Source organism: Malaclemys terrapin, chromosome 9 (genome assembly GCF_027887155.1).
Source record: "Malaclemys terrapin pileata isolate rMalTer1 chromosome 9, rMalTer1.hap1, whole genome shotgun sequence".
NCBI classification, from domain to species: domain Eukaryota; kingdom Metazoa; phylum Chordata; order Testudines; family Emydidae; genus Malaclemys; species Malaclemys terrapin.
Window position 1 is genome coordinate 52,348,019 of NC_071513.1, and position 12,269 is coordinate 52,360,287.

The window sequence follows — 12,269 nt, forward strand, 5'->3', positions numbered from 1 at the left end:
AGTAATTTGCAAAGCAAGGAGCCAGAAAAGAATGTAGGAAGATGTACAGTAAAGTCACCCTACTTTCACATAGACCATCTTCCACCTTCTACCAGTTCTTTGGCATGCAAGTTACACCAAGTTAGACGGCCTTAGAGCTCTGTCGAGGGGATGTAAGGAGCGCTAAGGGAGTTGGAGCACAAGGGAATCTGAGCTAGTGCAAAGGAGTAACTTTGGAATGTGGCCAAGGGGTTGAACTGAAAGATGAGGGTGTCCCGCTGTGAGGCAGGCAGGAGCAAGGAGTACAAAGAGGTCTGTGCGGCTACAGACAGAAGTGTTGTTGTGTAGTTATGTAGACATGAGACAGGCAGTCAGCACTGCTTCAGAGGATGGTGAGGCCTAGTATTAACTCTTCAAGTGCCTTCCAGCACATCGCCCGCCATTTTAGCTGCAGAAACACTGTTCCTGGATCATGCCCATCTTGCTTTGCATAGCCCAGCAAAGGCTAACTTTGAACTTCAAGTGGAGAGTAGGGTTGAGGCCCTGAACCTCTGAGAGGATTATTCTGCCTCCTGCTTGGCTAGCTCGGGATTAATGAGATCTGCTTCTTTCTTTTATTTGACATTAGGCTTGGCCTTTCTTCTTTTTCCTGTTGTGACTTCAGCCAAGCTAACGGGGCACGCCCTGAGCCAGTTGTAAAGGGGCAGAGGTGATTGCCCTGAACCCACAAACCAACTCGGTTTGGTTCAGTTTGACGGCTGCTCCATAGACTAACAGAGCTGTGGTTCCTTTTATCTTCTGTAAGTGCTAAAGCTTCTGGAGATTTTCCTCTGGGCCATAGGCACAGTGTGACTTCTATATTTGCAGGGGCAGTGCCAGCCCGGCCGTGGGGCTGTGAGGGGTGGGAGTGGGTGGAAATTCCATGCATACCTGAGGCTTGCAGTGCTGGGCCCGCAGTGGGGATACTGCTGGCCCATGGAGCCAGGCACCTGCCCTGCGATGTTTATTTGGGTCTCGAACAGGGACCCTGAGGTAGGGTGACCAGACAGCAAATGTGAAAAATCGGGACGGGGGTGGGGGGTAATAGGAGCCTATATAAAAAAAGATCCCAAAATCAGGACTATCCCTATAAAATTGGGACATCTGGTCACCCTACCCTGAGGGCTCTGTTTCCCTTTGGTTATGTGGGTGTAGCTTGTCATGCCAGAACAAGCTGAGTGAGTGGAGCTGTGCGTGTGTCTACACGCATGTGCCTGTGTTTGTGTGTCCCTGTCCCTGTCTGTGAGGGCACGTGAAATGCTAGGAGTCTGAGAGGGGCTGACCCAGTGACATGTGTGTCTGAGACTCAGTGACATGTGTTTCTGAGTATACATACACACGTACACACACACACACACACAACATGGCACGTCTTGCACACACTGAAGCCATGAATGGTTGCCCATGATGCCCACCCATAAGGCTGGCCCTGTTTGGGGGACAGTGCCCCCTGGCCTCCTCCCCCAAACTATGCCCATGCTCAGGGTGCTCAATGAGCCCTGTCCTTGGGACCTTACTGGGGGACTTAGCAGCCTGGATACATAGTTAAGTGAAAATATTGTCCTGCCAAAGTTTTTTGTTGTTATAATTTATTTGTATTGCAACAGCACCTGGGAGCCTTAGTCATGGCCCAGAACCCCACTGTGCCAGGTACTGTATAGACTCTGAACAAAAGACAGCCCAGTGCAAACAAGTTACAATCCAAGTATCAGACAAGAGGCAACCTGACAGAGGTTTAGACTGGGTAGCTCTAACCTCTGTCACAGTTAATGTAATGTGGGAGCTGTGTTTTGTTCACCCCAGGGAAATGTCCTCTGAATTCACTGCTTTACTCGCTGATGAGTTATTGACTGTTCCTGGTTAGACTGAGCGCTCAGAATTCAAAATCTCTAATTAAAAATAATTATCAGTTTAAATATTCAACCAGTTTTATTGACACACTGCTCTCATTTCATGCATATTGTTGCAATAATAGCAAATAAACATGGAAGCCAATTGCTAACACAGCAAAGGGAGGGGTGGGGTGAGTTCTCCATCTCCAGTGGAATTCAGCACACACACACACAACACTGCTCACTCACCCCTCCCAGAGAGGACTTGTGTTTGGTGCTTTTTAAGACATGGCTGAAGAGCAAATGACTTGCGTCTGTAACTGGCCAAACTGCCCCAGATGACAGGTATTTGCAAAATATTTCCTAGGGAATCAAACACACTACTCCTCCTGCCTGCAGCCCCTACACATCAGGGTGTGGGGCCAATGACAGGCAAATGGGTGCATTTTTGTGGGAGCTCGCTCTTAAAATAATGGCAGTACATCTGAGTGTGAGGGCCTGATCCTGGCACCCTTTGTGATTGGAACTCCCAGTTACTGCAAGAAGGTGTTACGATGTTTCAGACTCACAGGACTGGGCCCAAAGAGCGGCCGGACCTGCTGGGAGCACTCTGCTATGTGAAATAGGGTAGAGGGAAAGTCTTGATCAATGGCCTTTTTTTGCTTGTATATTGTTCTCTGTTTCTCTCTCTTTTCATACATCAGTCTGTCTTCTAGCATTGTCTATATTGATTAGATCAATTCCATTATTGTTAGAGATTGATTTTGATTACTCATGGAGCAGGGACTGATGTCTCTCCTTTATTTTCTCTGCTGCACCAAGCGCACTGCTGGCCTTCAACAAACAATAAACCATCATCATAACTCTTGGTTACCCATATGCTGAATCTGCCTTTCTCTGTCTGATTCTGCTTTCTATACCTATTTATCCCCCTCTGCTACAGTACATATGCCTCTTTCTTTATATTCCATTCTTTAAGGTTGAATTCTCTGTGTTATTTGGTTTCTACAACATCGAAAGCGTTTTCTCTTGGTCCCTTTAAATACGTGGTGTTAGTGCAGGTTTCAGAGTAGCAGCCGTGTTAGTCTGTATCCGCAAAAAGAACAGGAGTACTTGTGGCTCTAATACATTTGTTAGTCTCTAAGGTGCCACAAGTACTCCTGTTCTTTTTGGTGTTAGTGCAGTGAGTTGCATTAATGAATAGGCAGCAGGTTTAAAGCACAGATTAGCAAGTACTTCTTCACACAGAACAGGGTTAACCTGCCAGAAGCTGGGACTGGATGAAGGGGGTGGATCACTTGAAATTGCCCTGTTCTATTCATTCCCTCTGAAGCATCGGGCACCTGCCCCATTGTCACAGACAGGATACTGGGCTAGATGGACCATTGGTCTGACTTGTAAGGCCATTCTCATGTTCTTATGCTCTTATTATGCTGTATAATATCTCATTCTCCTTCCTTCCAACCTCTCTCCATTTGCTCCTTTCTTCCCATTCTCTTCTTTCCCTCCTCACCCCCCAGGATGGCTCTCTGACATTTTATTTTCACCCCCTCTTCAGATCATGTTATTCCCCTTGCCCATGAGTTAATTTTCACTTCTCTTGTATTTCCCATTTCCTCCTTTCTCCACAGCTCCCTCCACAGTTCCCATCATGCACCAGGTAAGTGCCACCATGAGGAGCATCACGCTGTCGTGGCCTCAGCCAGAGCAGCCCAACGGCATCATCCTGGACTACGAGATCCGTTACTATGAGAAGGTGAGCCGGATCTGCCACCCCGAGATCAGCAGCACTGTGGGCTCACGACCAGCCACCGTAAGCCTGAAAGAAAGCAGGGGAAGAAGGCTGGGGTGGGGACAAACACACTCAAGGCTCTGAAACGCTTCTGTATTTTTTTCCTTGTTGTGGATTGTTAATTATGGGCCTGAGCCACCACTCACTGAAGTCAGTGGAAAGACCCATTGACTACAGTGGGGTTATGGTTAGGTCCTGGGATAACTCAACAAAGTGTTGAGGTAACACCCAGCCCTGGCAGGTAAATTGGGTGTGAGGTGTGGGTACGAGGGGGCATAAGTGACACTGCTGCCGGCTATGCCTAGACTAGAGTTTGGGTCATGTTGAGTTAATTGAATGTGAACTAACTCAAGTTCTGTAAGACAATCGTAAATGCTAATCCAGACACACCACCAGCATTTGTTCCAGGACAGAAACGTCTGTTTCTAGTCTAGGTGCAGCATAGGCCAAGCAATTAATTAACTTGAGTTACAACATGACCCGAGAGTCTGAACAAAGCCTAGTGTGCTGGATGGGAGGACGCGTCCATAGAAGAGCCATGTCCAAGCGTTCATTCTGTGTGTTTTTAAAGGGAGGGAGCAATACCCCATAGAGTGCAATACCCCTTGTTAGGGCCAGGCATAGAGTGCTCCAACACCAGCTCCGGCCATTCACTTCAAGGGGCTCATTCCTTGGCTGCACCCCACTCCACACCTTCTATTCCAACCCCACATGGCTTGGCCTCCATACTTGCTTTCTGCTCCACAGCTTCCCCGGCTAAAGTGCTGACCTGTGCACCCCTGCTGTCCCGTGGACAAGCAGGGCTAGGAGAAGACAGGCCATACCGACTTTCCCTTAGTGACCTGATCTAAGATTTGAATCTATGTCTCCTGGGGTGACAAACAGTGCTCACTGCACCAACAAACACATTCGTGTTTGTAGTGTGGTAGTGCTTCGAGACCTCAGCTGAGACCAGGACCCTGTTGTGCTAGGTGCTGTGCATGCATATATGCCCCAATGACCTTGCAATCTAACTGGACAAGATGGAGGGAGGGGAGAAGGAAAGACTTGTCTTCGTTCCCATTTGTTGATGTGTTTGCTTTCCTTACTCACTTCTGCAGAGAGTCTTTCCTGATCTCTCAGAGGAAAAGCCTGTTGCAGGAGGCAGTTGTGTCATTTAACCCACAGACTGTTGCTCTGGGCAGGGCCACCTTTAGGGAAAATGGCACCCTGGGTGAATTTACATTTTGGTGCCCCTGGAGCCAGGCCCTATGGGCATGGAGCCCCCCATTTCCCCTGGTCCCCCATCCTCCCTTCCCCCCTAAGCCCTGCACTGTGCCACCTTCACCTCTAATCCCTGCACCTCCCTCCTGCACCCCAACCCCTGCACCATGCATGCCCCCTCACCCCAACCCCTGCATTCCCCTCCTGTGCCCGTAATCCCTGAACCGTGCACTTTCACCCCAACCCCTGCACTCCCCTCCTGTGCCCCTAATCCCTTCACTCCTACTCCCTGCACCTCTCTCCTGTGTCCCTAATCCCTCCACTGTGCCCCCTTCACCCCAACCCCTGCACCTCTCTCCTGTGTCCCTAATCCCTCCACTGTGCCTCCTTCACCCCAACCCCTGCACCTCTCTCTCCCTAATCCCTGCACTGTGTCCCCTTCACCCCAACCCCTGCACCCCTAACCCCTGTATCCCCCTCCTGCACCCATGTGGGGAAACTGACCCACTTGGATGCACAAAGCAGCTGGCATTGCTGCTTGCTCCCCCACTGGACTGCTGCTTGTCTGCCCCATGCACCCCCTGGGCTGCGTAAGAAAAGGGCAGGAGAGCAGCAGCTGCTGATGCCTCAGCACAGCCCAGGCGGGGAAGTGACCTGAATGCAGGGAGCCCTGGTGTTATGTGTGTTGGGGGGGACTCTGTGTGTGTGTTTGAGGGAAGTGTGTGACAGAGCGTGTGTGTGAGACTGTGTGTGTTGTGTTGAGGGGACTGTGTGTGTCCCTGAGTGTATGCATGTGCTATCTCTTTAGGAAAGCAGTCGGGGCAGGAGCCTGAAGGCTTGTGTTCAGACACAAGCAGCCGCCAGCAGCACCTGACCCAGAGAGGCAGCAGCACACACACAGATTCCCCCTGTCCCGTCACCCCAGCTTAGTGGAAATTGGGAGCATGGGGAGGTGAAGGGGAACACCCCAACAACAGCCTCCCCCTAGCAGACAGGAGGGCGCTCCCAGTCCGGACTGGCCAAGGGCGGCTCTGGGGAGGACGAGGAAGGCCGGGAGTGGGAGGAGGTGGGAGGCAGGAACAGCAGCAGCTGCACATGTGGAGCAGGGGGGAGGAGGGGCACCCCTGATCCGGAGGTCATCCAACTGCCCCCTGCAGCTCGGGTCTCTCCCCTCGCCCCCTCTCCAGCGCCGTGGCAGGTCAGGTGGGAATCCAAACCCTGCTCACGGCGCCCTCTTTGGCAGGCTGCCCTGGGTAGAGGCCCAGACAACTGACCCCAAAGGCTGGCCCTGGCTCTGGGGACAGATTATTGGCCCATGTAAAGAACCATACTAAGGTCAGATTGTAAGCAGGGGTGTGTGTGCTGCAATGGCACTGAGAGAGGAAGCAAAGGTCACCTCATTGTCTAGATCTGCCACCTCTAGTTAGTACAGCTTGTACCTGCAAGTGGTTTCTCAAAGCAGCCATGGCAGGGTGACACCCATGTGCAATGTGTCTAACTACCACACTGTATATATGGACATATATATAGTAATTTAAGACATGCATTTCATTAATGACAATATGGCCATGTGCATCTTCCTTCAGTTCTCTGTATTTTCAGTGCAGAATGCTTGGAGTGGGGTGATTGGAGCAGTAAAGCTTTAACTCCAATATTCCCATTCCACCAGTGGATGAGCCTCATGCCTGAGTAGAACCCTGGGGCGGCCATTGGATGGGACTACCATTGCTCTGGAACTGTGACATCCCCTCCTGTTGATTGACACCAGCCTTTCTTTACTCTTCCCCGTAGGACCACAATGAGTACAATTCGTCCATGGCCAAGAGTCAGACCAACACAGCCAGGATTGAGGGGCTGAGGCCTGGCATGGTGTATGTGGTACAGGTGCGAGCCCGGACAGTGGCTGGCTATGGGAAATACAGCGGGAAAATGTGCTTCCAAACACTGACAGATGGTAAGTGTGTGGCAAAAGGAGGGGGTAAGAGATAGAGAGAGGCCTCACTTGCAGCTCAAGCTGTAATTGGATTAAATAAACCTGTCTCTCCAAACCCCAGCTCCCAGAGGGGCAGTGTGGCGAGAGCCAGGTGATTTATAGTGATGTTTGATTAATTGCCAGCTGGAGGAGTAATCTGTTTTAAATCTCTTATCTCTGTTTTCTCCTCCACCATTTAACTGCATTTCCCGTGTCTGTATGTGGCTTAGATTATTTGCATGCCAGCCAGGGGAGAACCTGAACGTTTACCCCTTCCTGACCCCGCACCTCTCACCTCAGGAGAGCTTGCTAAGAGCCTGTTCCGGCTGAGCTGGGAAATATGGCACATTAGAGTGCGTGTGCTGTATGGGGGTATGCACAGAGGTGGGGGTGGGGATGTGATCAAGTGCCACGGAATCACATGTGCATAGAAATGAAGGATGGAAGAGAACTGTCAGGCCAGCTGCTCTAGTCCCTCTCCTGGCTAGTTCAGGGTTGTTGCCTACACTCCGCTCACTGGGGAGGTCTATGCTGCAATCCGAGGTGCGACTGCATGGCTGAAAATACCAGTGTACACGTGGCGGGGGAGCTTCAGCATGGGCTGCACGCAGCCGCTGGGGAGCTACTCATGTTGCTGGAGCCTGCACCACCAGCTCGACACTGCTATTGTTAGCCATGCTGGCAAGGGTAAAGTTATCGCGGTATGTCTACCCGACCTGCAATCACCCCTTGAACTGCAGCATAGACACACCCTTGGTCCAGACATTTTTTTAATCACTCACTCAATGTAGTGTCCGCTCCTTCCTTTGAGAGACTATTTCACGCTCTAATAGGCCTCACTCACTGGAAGATTTTCCCAATATTCAGCCCCAGTGTTTCAGTTTCATCCCACTACTTCCAGCCTCTCCTTCTTTGGCCCTAAATCTTGCCACTTCATCTGTGGCATTTACTCCCTCCAGATTCTAATAGATTATGTCCCTCCATCCTCTGCTCCCTAATTCTCATTTCACGAGCGCTACCCATATAGCTATTTGACTCTTCCCTCCTGTAAATCAATCCCCCAACTCTTTAATCATTTGTATGGCACTTCTCTGAGTAACATCAATAAAAGATGCAAAGAACAGACTAAAATAAGGAGATTGGAAAGAAGCTATCCTTTCTGTACATGCTCTCTCCTACTCTGTATAACAGTTTATTAGTTGTATATTTGGTAAGTCACTCTAAGAGATAAACAAACTGCTTCAAATCAACTAAGAAGTGACATGAAACGTTCCCCAGATCTCAGAGCATTTTAAACCTGATCCAAATCTCTTCAGGGCAGATGGGTCCAGGAATCAGACCAAACAGTGAATGGAGGTGTTCAGGGTCCTTTCCTCAGTTCAGTACATTGTATCAAAAGGTCCAATTCAGAGTTCACACCCTGGTCTAGTTCTTTCTCCAAAGTTACACAACAGCCAAGGATATTTGGATCCATTCCTCTGGTTCCAACTTGTCTCTGTTTCTTAGCATGAAAAATTGCCAGTTAACCTTAAAAAAACCATAAGGTGGGGGGATTATCTTTCATTCTCACAACACTTCCCATTCCTTCAGGGAAGTGCTGAAATTGGCAAAGAAAGGCTTTTCTTGTGATAGTCTAACATGTCCAGAAGCCATAAGTTCAGCAGTCTCCCAAAGGCAGTCTGTTCTCTCTGATTTCCAGCCCATTTGTACCTTCTCTAGAGTAACATGCCACAGGCTCAATCCTGTAAGGTGCTGAGCATTCTGCCTCTGATCCAGCAAAATATTTAAGTATGTGAGTAGCCCCACTGAAAACAACAGAGCTCTGCTGATTTACACCAGCTCAGGATTGGGCCTGTAATAGATATTACTGCTACTGTTTATGAACTTCCAGGATGTCACATGATGGACACGAGTTACCTAGATTGCTCCAGTGAAACCACGTGATCAGTAGTCTGATATGAACATGTATGTGAGGTTTTCTCCTAAGAACACAAGTGGATTAAAATTGAGGCCTATAGCTAGGAAAGAAACTCCATAGCTCTGTCACCTCCTAGCCTGTGTCTTTTCTTTCTCTTTTGGCTCTGTTATTTTGGGCTTTGTCATAGTGAAAAAAGGAACTGAACATGCCACAAATGCAAAAGATCCCCAGCCTCTTCTCCAAATCTATGCCTTTATTTTGCACATCCAACAAAGTGTCATATGTGCCCATGCAGATTGCACATGTTTGAATCAAGCTAGATGTCTGTCTGCCAGCAGGATAAGGCACATGCTTAATTGTGGGTACAAATGGATTAGCAGCAGCTAGGATTTTCAAAGGGGCTTAAGGGAGTTAGGAACCGACTATCACTGAAATGTAATGGCAGCTGGGTGATCTGGGTAAGCACTGTTAAAAATCCTCACCTATTAATATTAATTTGTATTGGGGTGGCAGCAGGAGATCCAGTCAGGACCCCATTGTTCAGTCATGTACAGAGATATATAGAAAAAGACAGTTTATAGCCCAAAGACGCAGAAGCCATTAAAAGAAAAATATGGCACTATGACTGTTGCCCAGAAGCACAAAGATGTGTGTGATTGTCTATGGCAAATGTTAATTATTTATATTACTATAGCAACTAAGGGCCCCAAACAATATCAGAGCAGGCACACAGTAAGAGACAGTCAGAGATTTATTCAGAGCAATTCAATGACTTGTCCAAGGTCACACAGTGAGGTTCTGAGAGAGTCAGGAATTGAACCTACATCTCTAGAGTATTGATGAAATGCCTTGACCCCAGAACTATCCTTCCTCTCTGAAAAGTTATTTTGCCTTTTTGTATTTAAGAAGCTAACCTTCAGCAGGTTCTTTTGTATATTTTTCCTGTCAGGCAAACATCTAACAGCATAAGGAAAAGGAAAAACACAGAATGATTGAAAGGATGCAAACAAAAAATGAATGTCTTGAATATTCAGGATTAGCGAAGGGAGGAGAAAACTCTGCTTCCAATAAGCAATTAATTGAAATTTAATAAGAATGGATATTGTAGATTATTAAATAATCATTGATCATTAAATGAGACTTTCTCAGGATTTAAGTAGCACGCAGGAGATAAATCTGGTTACTAGCAACTAACTGTGAAAAAGAAAAACTAAAGATAAAAGGAGTGCTAAATACTTCCTTTTGAAGGACTTTTACTTTAACCTCTTGGTTTCTGCTTCTGGCACAAGTTAACAGGTCTTACTCTTTAGAAAATGAATTATTACTATTTGTATTGCAATAGGAATGCAGAGTGGGGCCCTGTTGTGCTAGTTGCTCTACAGACACGTAGCGAGAGACAACCCTGGCTCTAAGTAGTTTTTCATTTATATAGACAAGACAGACAAAGGTGGGGAGGGGAAACAGAAGCACAAAGATGGGACGGTCACGCAGCAGGGCACTGGCAGAGTCCAGATCAGAACCCAAATGTCCTGAGTCACAGTGCCGTGTCCTTAGCCGGTAAACTACAGCGTCTCCATCAGCCAGGCGATCATTGTTAAATAGACTTAAACAAAAGAGTTAGAGGTTGATTCTTGTTTACACTACGGCCCCTATACACTACCCCAACAGTGTAAAAGGCTTAAAGTAGGCATACATGCAGTTGAAATGGCCTTAATGTAAATGAGAACCAGTTCCTTGAGATGAACTCCTGTTGTAAGATTCTGGATTTTCATATCTCCCCTCCTGGTTTTAACTCCTTCGCTGCTGCAAGTCAGGTGTGTGTGTGTTTTGGTTACATTTTTGTAATGAAAGGAGCTGTTCAAATGAGCAGAACACAGCAGCAGATAGTATGTTTTCTCATGTGTGACCTGGGAAATCAACTTCCTCAGTTGCTGCAGCTACTTCCCTGTGTTCCATGGAGTTGAAGAGCTGTTGCAGCTAAAGTTTTCTTTGCAAGATGGTCACCCGAGCTCTGTAGATATAAGGAGCCAGTAAAGCTAGAGTTCTCCTCGTGACTACTCTTTTTTTCTAGTTCCCAGCATGTTGATGCCCTCGGGATAGTCTAAGGGAAGGGCAGGGAATAGGGAATCTATATGAGCTGTCACATTGTAGCTATGGGGTAAATGATGGTTGGGATTTCCAAAGGAGCTCCCAACTCTACCTCTCTTTGAAAATCGCAGACGTAATTGCTAAATACTCCCTCTGCCCCAAGCTCATGGCTCCAAAACTCCTTCCATCTCCCTCATGATTAGCTCCCTCTTGGTAACATATGATGCTTGTGCAAAGCCAAGGGTTGTGCAGTTACCCCTTCCCCCCTTCCCACCCCATCCCTCCAGTCCCAGTGTTCAGTCACCGGGAAGTCTGTTGTGATCTGCTGTGGCAGGTGCTCAGCAGGTACCTTGTGTGAGTCAGTGTCCTGTAGAGCACCAAAACAAAGCCCTGTAGCATGATAATCTAACATGTGGCCGCGTGGCTGGTGCCACGGCTGCCAGACCCAGACCTGAGGAAAAGGTGGAGGTTTTCAGCTTTTCACAAGGTTCAGAAATGTGTCACGTTCGCTTAACCTGCCAACCTCTCTGTTCTGTTTTTTAACCCCAAACGCATGCGAGTCGTGTGTGACAATCCACATCAGGGCTATACAAGCCCTGGACTTGCTGTTTCCTAGCCTATGTTGATGCTCCCAACCCATAAGTGGTTGGCCTTGCCCAAGAGGTGGGAGAAGCAATATATCTGGTGCCTCAGTCTCATTCTGCTACCCTTATTCCCAGCAAGTAGTGCCTTACTCCATTGAAGCCAACTTGGGCAGTAAGGTACTTCTCAGCCAAAGGGCAGCAGAATCTGGCCTGGAGAGGTTTGTTCTTGGCTCTTTCTTGGGTAGGAGAGAGCGTAAGATGCCTTTCTCCCTTGCAGATGACTACAAGTCGGAGCTGAGGGAGCAGTTGCCTTTGATCGCAGGGTCTGCAGCGGCTGGTGTGGTCTTCATTGTCTCGCTGGTGGCTATTTCAATCGTCTGCAGCAGGTACCATTTTTCACCCATAGTCTTTAGCTTTTCTTTTGCAATCAGAAGGGAGAGTCTCCTTGGCATGCAGTGGCCGTGCCTCTGATTCAGTGACATGGCCTTCAAGGAGGGGCCTGTGATGGGTTCTGTCACAGAGACCCCCTTCGGACTGCCACGTGATGTGCTGAGATTACCTTTGAGCCCATTTTCTCTGTCAGTTTGGGCCTCCAGAGCCCTGCCTTGTTGAGCCAGACATGCCAGTCTGCTCCAGCACAGACCCAGGGTCTGAACCACACGCCCAAAGCTGCAGACTTAACTGAAAACAGCTTAAGAAGTGCTTCTGTCTCCAGCACCCAGACACACCCAGTTCCCAATGGGATCCAAACCCCAAACAAATCCGTTTTACTCTGTATAAAGCTTACACAGGGTAAACTCATAAATTGTCCACCCTCTATAACACTTAATAGAGAGATATGCACAGCTGTTTGCTCCCCCAG

General features: G+C 48.2%; 1 protein-coding gene across 2 annotated transcripts in view; it reads left to right on the forward strand.

The window, feature by feature from the left end:
• The window catches only part of EPHB1 (EPH receptor B1), a 365,030-nt gene that overhangs the window by 286,207 nt on the left and 66,554 nt on the right, over nt 1-12,269 (forward strand). The window contains exons 6-8 of one of the 2 annotated variants that reach the window (XM_054040375.1): nt 3,482-3,663; nt 6,637-6,799; nt 11,685-11,793. In XM_054040375.1, coding sequence (XP_053896350.1) covers nt 3,482-3,663; nt 6,637-6,799; nt 11,685-11,793 — 454 coding nt within the window. The remainder of the gene's footprint in view (nt 1-3,481; nt 3,664-6,636; nt 6,800-11,684; nt 11,794-12,269) is intronic. The other variant, XM_054040377.1, reaches the window with a different exon arrangement.